This window comes from Centropristis striata, chromosome 14 (genome assembly GCF_030273125.1).
Source record: "Centropristis striata isolate RG_2023a ecotype Rhode Island chromosome 14, C.striata_1.0, whole genome shotgun sequence".
Lineage (NCBI taxonomy): Eukaryota > Metazoa > Chordata > Actinopteri > Perciformes > Serranidae > Centropristis > Centropristis striata.
The window spans coordinates 7,118,972-7,128,626 of record NC_081530.1 but is presented as its reverse complement, the minus strand read 5'-3'; the positions used below and the strand labels follow the sequence as shown (position 1 = coordinate 7,128,626).

The window sequence follows — 9,655 nt, the reverse complement described above, 5'->3', positions numbered from 1 at the left end:
TCGAGTACTTTACTTGAGTTAATCAATATTATGTTACTACTTCAGGGGATCATATTAATCTGTCAACTATAGTCACAAAAGCACACAGTAGTTGAAAGGTAGCCTCACTGCCACCTGATATAGGATGAAACTGCTGCCTACACATTCATCCATTCATTATCCTTAACTGGACAGGTCTCACAGGGCTGACACATAGAGACAGACAATCTCATTCACTCTTATGGACAATTTAGGGTCATCAATTAAACCTAAGTGCATGTTTTTTGGGCTGTGGGAGGAAGGAACCTGGTGAGAACCGACGCTGACACAGGGAGAACATGAAAACTCTAACCTGGTCTCACAGGAATCCGTGAAGTAGCCACGGATTCGCTTAACTCAAAATCTGCGGAATAGCCACGGAATCACTCAAATTTCCGTGAAACTGACACGGATTTCGCTACAATGCAAGTTAATGACAGTCATATCCCGTGACTATTCCATGGATATTTTTTCCTATTGGTTTGTTCCAAGTCACGTGACTTTCAAGGTCAGAACAAAAAACATGGCGGACAGTTCTCTCATTTTTAGTGAAAAAATCAATATTTTGACTTTTGAGTTGACTTTGAGTTTCTGCATAAAAATGGATTTTGATCACATTTCTAGCAAGAAATTTATGTTTTATTTTCTAAATATTCACTCAGTGAATGTACATAATCACTTTGTATGTTGGAATAGCCACGGGATATGACTAGGGATGGGTACCGAATTCGGTACTTTTATAGGTACCGACCGAATTCCGTCGGTACTACCGAGTACCGATTCATGTAAAATCAAACGGTACCATGTTTCGGTACCTAAACGGCGTTAACTTTAAACTGATCATTGATTTCAACCCGTTTTCCTTTGACGTCTTTGATTAACAAGCGTGCTGACGATCGCACTATTTTTTTAAATGTATTTACCTCCTCGTCTGGTCCTGTCTGCTCACCGCGGCCGCTAACTGCTGCCCTCTTCCACCGCGGAACAGAGACCAACAGCCGGCTCTAGGTCTTCTAGCCGCCAGCTGCTATCTCTCCAGTGTCTCTACCCGGGCTTGGCCTTCGTCTGCCTCCAGATTAGACCTTCCTTACTCCGTTTGCTCTCTCCAATCATCCGTAGACTTTTCATTAGCAGCTAGCAGCTAGCTGCTGCATCTCTGGTCCTCCGCTAATACTCCGCTCTTCAACTCAGGAATATTACCTGCCACTTTACTCCAAACTGCCTTGCTGAAATTAAATCCCTCGGACTCCTGCGTCATCCTCGATATGTGCACAGAGCAGCCCGACTCAACTTTGTTTATTCCATCATGCTATGCCCACAATACTGTCTGACCGGTGCTGCGCCGCACAGCTACGACGTCATCACAACAAATCACACGTGCACTTGCAACTTTTTTTTTTTCTCCTCCGTGCTTTGCCACCTGAGAGCGCTCCTCTGCATTCTTTGATAACACTGCAACCTTCATGTTACAAAATGCACGTTCACTCAACAATAAAGCACTGCTCATCCTGGATTTTAAATTGTTTTGATATATTTTTTAAAGTTTATATTTTGAGAAATAAATATGTTACGCAAAAGTACCGAAAATTGGTACCGTTGAGTACCGGTACCGATTCCCAGGTACCGGGTATCGGTACCGTATCGATTCAAATGTGAAAGGTACCCATCCCTAGATATGACTGTCATTAACTTGCATTGTAGCGAAATCCGTGTCAGTTTCACGGAAATTTGAGTGATTCCGTGGCTATTCCACGGATTTTGAGTTAAGCAAATCTATCGGATTCCTGTGAGACCAGGTTGGAAAACTCCGCACAGAAGAGCCACAGGCCGGAGTCGAACAAGCGACCCTTTTGCTGTGATGCGAGAGTGCTAACAACTACACCACCATGGAGCCACTGCCTACACAATAAGCCATAATTACTTTACTTTTTTTTTATTTTTGCACATTTTCCTCTTTCCACTGATAGACTAACATTGGTGCGAAGTGACCCACTTTGTAGAGTAATGATTGACATTACAATCTACCAATCCTCATCCAAAAGGAGCCACCAGTCAGGTCAAAGGTCTGGAGAAGGTGGCTATTTTCCGTTTCCATGGTTTCGTTCGTCCAGGTGGAGGTATGGAGGAGACATCAGACTGAGACTGTGAGGTAATTTGGTGGGAAGGACGGGAACAGCTGGGTATTGTCGGCGTAACAGGTACTTGACTTTATCATATGAGTTAACTATTTTGCATACTAATACCTGTTGCTTTCATGTCTTTGGCTCATTGTGTTTTCCATGGCGAATTAAAGGTCACACGCTCAATTTCACCATGTTGATTTGTATGTTTCTACGTCCTGTGTCCTGAAGTCAGGAGCAAATGAATGACAAGAGGTTTGCATAATTATTTCAGAGAAGGAGGGGATAAACAGAATAAAAGAAAAGGAATACTTACTTGAGGTTTGAGATACGACAAGACAAACCGCGGAGGCAATACCTGGAAAGTTCCAAGGTAGGACAAATGATTTTGTGCCTTTGTTTATTTTTTTCTATATTCTTCTTCTTCGAGAATTATTGCACTGAAATTGTTTGGCTCCTTAGCATTTGTGGACCATCACAACGTTTAGCTGACTTCTGGGTGATAAAGCTGCTGGTAAGGAATCCATTTTGGTACCATCAATGTCAGTTAAATCTTGTCAGGAAGGGGGCGAAATAGCTCTCCAAAGTTTGGCAAAGTTTAATCAAGGGAAAAAAATTGGCATGGCCATTTTCAAGGGGTCCCTGACCTCTGACCTCAAGATATCTGAGTGAAAATGGGTTCCAGCAAGTCCCACCCTTAACAGACACTTTATACTAATCTCATGCGGTTTGGGGCAGAAACCACACAGTTTTTCTCTTTCAGTATGAATATTTTCAGTATAAATTATTTTCATCTATTGTATTTGAAAATTTCTGCCTGCTGGGGCCCCTAACCAGTCTTGGAGTTGCATAAATTTGGAATGAATAGAAAGCTGAGACTCAATAAGCCAAATGTATTTATGTGTGATTATGTTAGTCCACATAGTCAGACATTTCATTGTAGTAAGATCTTTTTTTTTTAACTTGACCTGGCTGTATAAAATAACCTGTTGTGACCTCTAGGTTAATCACCGCTTCATGAAACTTTATAACCATAAACTAAAGACTTGGAGCATTCAGAGGATGCATGGCTTTCCTGGGTATATTGCCAACAAAGGGGTTTCTCAGCAGTTTCCAGAACAGAAGTGCTTGCCACCCAATAGCCAAAAAATGTAATTCTTGCAGAAATCTCAAAAAGCTCAGCATGGATTTTTCCCTCGGGTGTTCCTTGAGGACTTAGTGTGTTAATGTGGTGTTTTGGAGGAATTTCTAAACCATTTGTATCATTTAAAAATAGGCATCAAGTCTGTGTAGCAAATGATATCAACCCAAAAATTGCTGCAAAAAATGATGAGACTTATTTGAGCATGGAAATGGACCTGATACCATTCCTTTCCCTGTTATAGAGAATTAGGGTGGGGGGACAGGCGATTTTTAGGGGGAGCTAGCAGGTCAACACTAGATGCCACATAGAAGTGGTGTACATCCTCTGAGAGCTGAGAACCTGAAGATTAATTTGCAGCTCAGCACTGTGTGGCAAGTTGTTTTCGTCATGAATCTCTAATAAAAAAAAGTTTTAATTTTAATTTAAATGCTTTTCCTGCTTTTCAGGTTTCCTTTGCTACTCAGAAAAATAATTAGACCTGTTATGTGTAAGACAAATGTATTGATTAATTTTGAATGCCAGTTAGTTATTTTTAATAGAATTTACTAACTTGAGCTATTATCCCTATATGCAAAACTTGTATTCTGTATATTTGATGCAACACAAATGCATTTTAATATCCCACCCCAGATATTTTAAAGGCTTCTTCTTTTTTTTTTTTTTTTTTACCTTAAGGCAAAACTAGTTTTATACCACTTTTCCTGTAAGATTCAAGTCGTTGTTTCTGAGAAGAAATGTGTTCTGAATGTTTCTACTTCCAGGATGGAGAAGACACTGCTGTTGGTGCTCATTCTTTCAGGTTAGATGTGTTAAATTTGTGTGTAAGGGAGTGACACACACACACACACACACACACACTGCATTGACCCACTGTAAATGTGTGTGTGTTACATGAATACTACAATAATGCAATCCAACTTAACATAATTTCAAACTATAGCATCTACATTCAACTCAATCACGTTATCTCTCTAATGGTGCACATACAAAGTTACACACACACACACACACACACACTGCATTGACCCACTGTAAATGTGTGTGTGTTACATGAATACTACAATAATGCAATCCAACTTAACATCATTTCAAACTATAGCATCTACATTCAACTCAATCACGTTATCTCTCTAATGGTGCACATACAAAGTTATTAAGTTATACACATTTATTGTTATTATACACAATGGTTGTTTTGTTGCATAGTTATTACATGAGTCTTTTATCCACCAGGGCTGTCTGTTCTGTCTACAAAGTTCGTCAGAGAGTACCACTATGTACAGAAGTTAAAGACCTGGACTGAAGCTCAGACTTACTGCAGAGAGAGGTTCCATGACCTTGCCACTGTGACAAATCATGAGGAGAACCAAAGGCTGCTGCGTGTTTTAAAGGGCAACGGAAAATCTGCATGGATAGGGCTTTATGATGGCCTGAGAGTTTGGAAGTGGTATCTGGGAAATGTAAAATTGAACAATGACTTATTTAGTAACTGGGCAAAAAACCAGCCTGACAATGACCACAGAAAGAACTGCTGTGTGATGACAAAAGAAGGGTTTTGGTACAACACTGAGTGTGATCGTTCTCGTCCTTCAGTCTGCTACTATGGTAAGAAAATATTAACAGTTCAAAGGTGCTTTATTAGTATTTCAACAGAGAAGAAAAGATGACACAAGGAGTAAAGCTGGATTACATTTAGGAGGACGTTTGATTTAAAATGCCAACCAGTTTCAACATCATAGGGTCTTCATTAGGGTGGGTACTGCTGGATTAACACATTGTGTACAAACATTTAATGATGACTAACAGGAAAACAATAAAATAAAATAAAAAATGTACAGATAGGTAAAGTAGTAAAAAAGTTTGTACGCACATACACTTAAATTTGTCGATATATGATATCTTTAATCTTGAGACTATAGAGTGATATGTTTTGTGGATATATAAGTAATTGTTTGTTTTTTTGTCACAATATATTCCACAAGGAGCAGGAAATAATCTAAAAAATAATTATTTGCAATTATGACAAGATTCCTAGTCTTTGAATTATCTCAGTCTGTGACAAAACAAATCAAATTATCTTTCTTTTATCTGTCTTTTGTAAGAGAGTGTCAGACTTTAGTCTTTTAAAATTATTTTCAAAGTCCTCTAGTGTTTGGTCATATGATTTAAGCATAATAGGCAGTGGTATATAGAATATAGAAAGCAGACTGAAAAGTATTACCTCACATCTTCACATGACTGACAACTACAAAGAATAATGGATAAAGTGTTACAATGATATTAAGATTTTAGTATCATACAAAGGAAGTTTGTTTTTCTATTGAGAGTAATCGTTACTTAAATATTTTATCCTGGTAAACAATGTCATTTAAAATGTTAATCCATAGTCCAACCTTTGTCTTTCTTTCAGAACAAGGTCCCTCCAAGTACATCTTAGTGCAAACTAAGAAGACTCAACACAAAGCCAGGAAATTCTGTAGGGCCAACTACACACAACTTGCGAGTGTGAGGAGCCAGTCTGAGAAAGAAAACATCTCCTCACTGCTGTCAGAAAACACCTGGATCGGTCTCTACAGAAGGATGTGGGAGTCCTGGTCTGACCAGACTACCAGAACTTTTGGTTACTGGAACAAGGGCCAGCCTGACAGCACTGCCGGCAATATGACAGCGTGTGGCGCAGTCAGCATAGCCACAGGAAAGTGGTTTGATGTTCACTGTAAGACTAAACGCCATTTTATCTGTCAAACTGGGTCAGAGCACAAAACAGCATTGAAGTTAAAGTTCCAGTCTAAGGCCGACCTGAGTGATCCTGCTCTTCAGCAGCAGATTTTAGAGCAGGTACAGTAGGTTTTAAGCTGCTAAATATAACGCAATCACTCGTAGTGACTTTGGCTTGGCCCGGGTTGGTGGAGTGTTAGCAACCATAAAGGCCCTTATGTTAGCTAGCGTCTCATATACAGGGTTTCAGCACAGACACAGAACAAATGTAATGACCTTTGTAATACCTGTGGAAGGAAAAAATCCCATTAACTGTAAAAAGAATGGAAACATATTACCACTAAATACAATTATTTATTCTTAACTCTGAATATCTGACATTTCCCGATGAACATTCCATCAAATGTGATATACATATATATATATATATATATAGATATAACTTCTTTCTCTTACAATAATGATAACCACAACACTCAGTCAATTGTGTTTTCTATTTATATATTCCCTTTTATATTATTCTAGATCTGCTACTTTTGTCCCATTAAAATGTTAGCAAACACCCTGGCAAATTCTTAGCATGCAAAGGAATTCAAAAGCAAAGTCGCAGTTTTATCATGGAGGAAGAATTCAGAATTTAAAATACTCCACGAAAAGTAAAAGTCCTGCAATTAAAGCCTTTCTTAAGTAAAAGCATGTATGTTTTATCATTTAAATGTACTCAAAGTATCAAAAGTAAACAGACTCATTCTGCAGTAAAATATTATCTGACATTGTTTTACTGTTACATCTAATGTTTATGGATTAGTAATATATACATTTCTGGCCGATCCAAGTAGGTTTTTAAGTAGTTTATATAACTTGAGGAGTCGCTGACTGGTAACAGGGTCTGAAGGCTTTCAGAGCAAACATATCTGAGTAGACAAATAATCTTTATTTGGTAACGGGCCTTCACTAGACCCAGCATCCACTTTACCACTAAAGTACACTACAGTATACTCCATAGTTTAACCTAATAAATTTGCCTGGAATAAGAACAGAGGTAGATGTGTGCTAGGTTATAATGAAGTAATATTCACAGTTTTAACTTTCATTTCTCTGCAGCTGCATGCTAAACTGGAGAAGCATGGAATACCAGACTTTAAACTCCGCTGGAGAGAGACGGATGGGCAAACCTTTCACAAGGAACAAAAGGAGAAGAAAGACAAAGGTATTCCCTTTTGTATTATTCTAATTTGACCTAGGGGAGATATTTTTGAATGTGGGGGTTCAACATTTCAACATTTTGGCAAAAAAAAACACCTATTTGTTTTAATGCTGAAAGTTAAATGAGGCGATCACCAGCACTCTGATATCCAAGTTGTTAGTACAGTATTAATCTCTATTTATGGATGCAGAATTTGATGGCAACAGTGTCATATTTTGGTATAGCAAGTGTTGTAGTTTCAGTTTGTAGTCCGAGTAGTATTGATCTGAACAATTAGTGTGGTGAGCAAAAGAAGCGTAAGGCATTGGCCAAGATGCAGTCCCTGAACCCACCATCTGACACTGATTTAGCCTTTTAGTAGCCTTGATAATTTAGCTTTACTTGTAAAACAATCTTGCATCTCAAGTTGCTAATCTGACTGTAAAAAATGATTTACACTCTGAAAAAGAAATCTGGATGTCTGTTATCAAGATATTGGCTGACTACACCAGAGATATCAGCTGTTGCCCCTAGAGGTTAAATTGTTGTTAGACCAACAGCTGTTTGGTTACAGGATTGTCTTTATAAGCAGCCAGTTATTTTAGCTTAGCAGAGAGCTAACAGCTAGCATGGTATATCTTGTTTGTTACTTTGTTACTACTACTACTGTTAGAGGAATAACAACCACAGCCAGCAAATATAGTTCAAATTTGCACAAAGACTAGAAGCAGGGAAGATAGCTAGTATATGTTTGGACAGTTAAACAAACAAGAAATAACATAAAGGTGCTGTGGTACCCCCATTTCCAGTCTTTGTGCTAAGCTAAGCTAACTGTCTGCTGGCTGTAGCTGAATGGGACAGATATGAGAGTGATACTGATCTTCTTGTCTAACTTTACAGGCTGAGACGTCATTGTGCAGAGGACATCATACGGGAGTGTGTCTATGTTCCCCTCTTTGTATGAGACTGGGGACCATAGGACCCTTTTCCCCCCGCTTTTCCCAAAAAGGATCCTATGTTCCCGGTCTGTTACTTTTTCCACCATTACTGCCAAATTCCATGGCAAATAGGCCTAACCCTAACCCTAACCCTATTTAAAAAGGCCCAAAAATGAACTGCAAAGTAACCAGAAAGTAGCTGCTGTGCAAATGTAAGTTTTGGGCTGCTTGAGCTAAGGTGGGCCATGTGACGGTAGGCCTGCTGGTAAAGATTGATAGATTGCTTGGTATGTATTGCTACAGGGGAACAAAGGACCCTTTTTGGGAAAAAACGGGGAACATAAGTCCCGAGGAACATAGGGATGACCCCCATAATACTCTTTAATTGCTACTGTGTTTAAGTTATAGTTTCAGTTTCAGTGCATATTACAAAAAGGCTTTTGTGTGCTGTGCTTGGTTGTATATTGTGTTGCTACAGTATCTCAGATATCATATCTCAGATATCATATCCGTGTTGTGTGAGTCCATTGCAAATGAACTGAATGTTGATTCCCTGTCTCTCTTTTTTGCATGCATCCTGTTCAAAAATGTTAAAAATACATATTTCAGCTTTTGACTTCAGAGCATGTAGCAAGGTTTGAAATGAGTTTGAAAAATATCAACATGTTTTTGTTTATGCCATATTTAAATGTTTTATGAGTGCCTGCAGAGTCCTTTGAAATTTAAAAACTTTTGATGCTTGATGCTTAGCGATCTTTTTCTAACTTTAAAAGACTCTATGTGATCCTGTCATTGAGTACATCATAGTTAACAGTTAATAGTTGTTATTCTTAGCAATTAATTCCTTCAAATGTGTTTTCTTTTGTAACAATGGCCTATGGATTGTGTGCGATACTTTATTAAATATGGAATGTTAAACAGGATTTTCAACTCATTGTATTAAAATACACACAGAAGCACAAGGACAGCAGAGACACAAGGACAGAAATAAAAGACATAAATAGATAAAGTGAAATAAATTAACAATAAGTGGTATAGACTAAAATAAAATATGGAATAAAAATTTCTTACTTCACAAGAGCATTTAGAGACAGAAGTCACAAGGCAAAATGTAATGGTGTGGTTGCTGTGACAGTGGAGATTTATAGTAGTAGCACATCTATGTTTACAGTACAGACCAGACTATATGGTAAAGGTAAAAGTAAAAAACACAGCAGATAGTATAACCTCTGCTGCTTTAAGGATGACCTTGGGTCATTGTTAACAGTACAAAGGAACTGATCAGAGTGTTAATGTCCTCTCTGACATCGTAAAGAGGTTTATTATGTTCTTTATTAATGGAGACCTCACAAAAGGAGAGGTAAGGTCTAGGGCAGGGGTGTCAAACTCTGGCCCGCGGGCCAAATTTGGCCCGCAGCGTAATTTTATTTGGCCCGCGAGGCAATACCAAATTATTATATTATTATTGTACTATAAAAGCTGACCCGCCGGTATTATACAGCGCATTTGCCGCTAATACTACAAATCCCAC

At 38.4% G+C, this 9,655-nt stretch overlaps 1 protein-coding gene across 1 annotated transcript; it reads left to right on the top strand.

Annotated features, from left to right (window-relative positions):
- The first annotated feature begins 4,044 nt into the window (after positions 1–4,044).
- LOC131985245 (C-type mannose receptor 2-like) lies at positions 4,045–9,047 on the top strand. The gene is made up of 5 exons (XM_059350285.1): positions 4,045–4,081; positions 4,516–4,887; positions 5,693–6,120; positions 7,105–7,210; positions 8,087–9,047. The coding sequence occupies exons 1-5, from the start codon at positions 4,045–4,047 to the stop codon at positions 8,089–8,091; spliced, it is 948 nt and encodes a 315-aa protein (XP_059206268.1). The 3' UTR covers positions 8,092–9,047.
- The last annotated feature ends 608 nt before the right edge of the window (positions 9,048–9,655 follow it).

Excerpts from the sequence above, each read along its gene's own strand:
- LOC131985245 (XM_059350285.1), top strand. The coding sequence starts at position 4,045 with ATGGAGAAGACACTGCTGTTGGTGCTCATTCTTTCAG. Across the intron at positions 4,888-5,692 it reads TCCTTCAGTCTGCTACTATG|AACAAGGTCCCTCCAAGTAC; the intron begins GTAAGAAAATAT and ends TCTTTCTTTCAG. Across the intron at positions 6,121-7,104 it reads AGCAGCAGATTTTAGAGCAG|CTGCATGCTAAACTGGAGAA; the intron begins GTACAGTAGGTT and ends ATTTCTCTGCAG.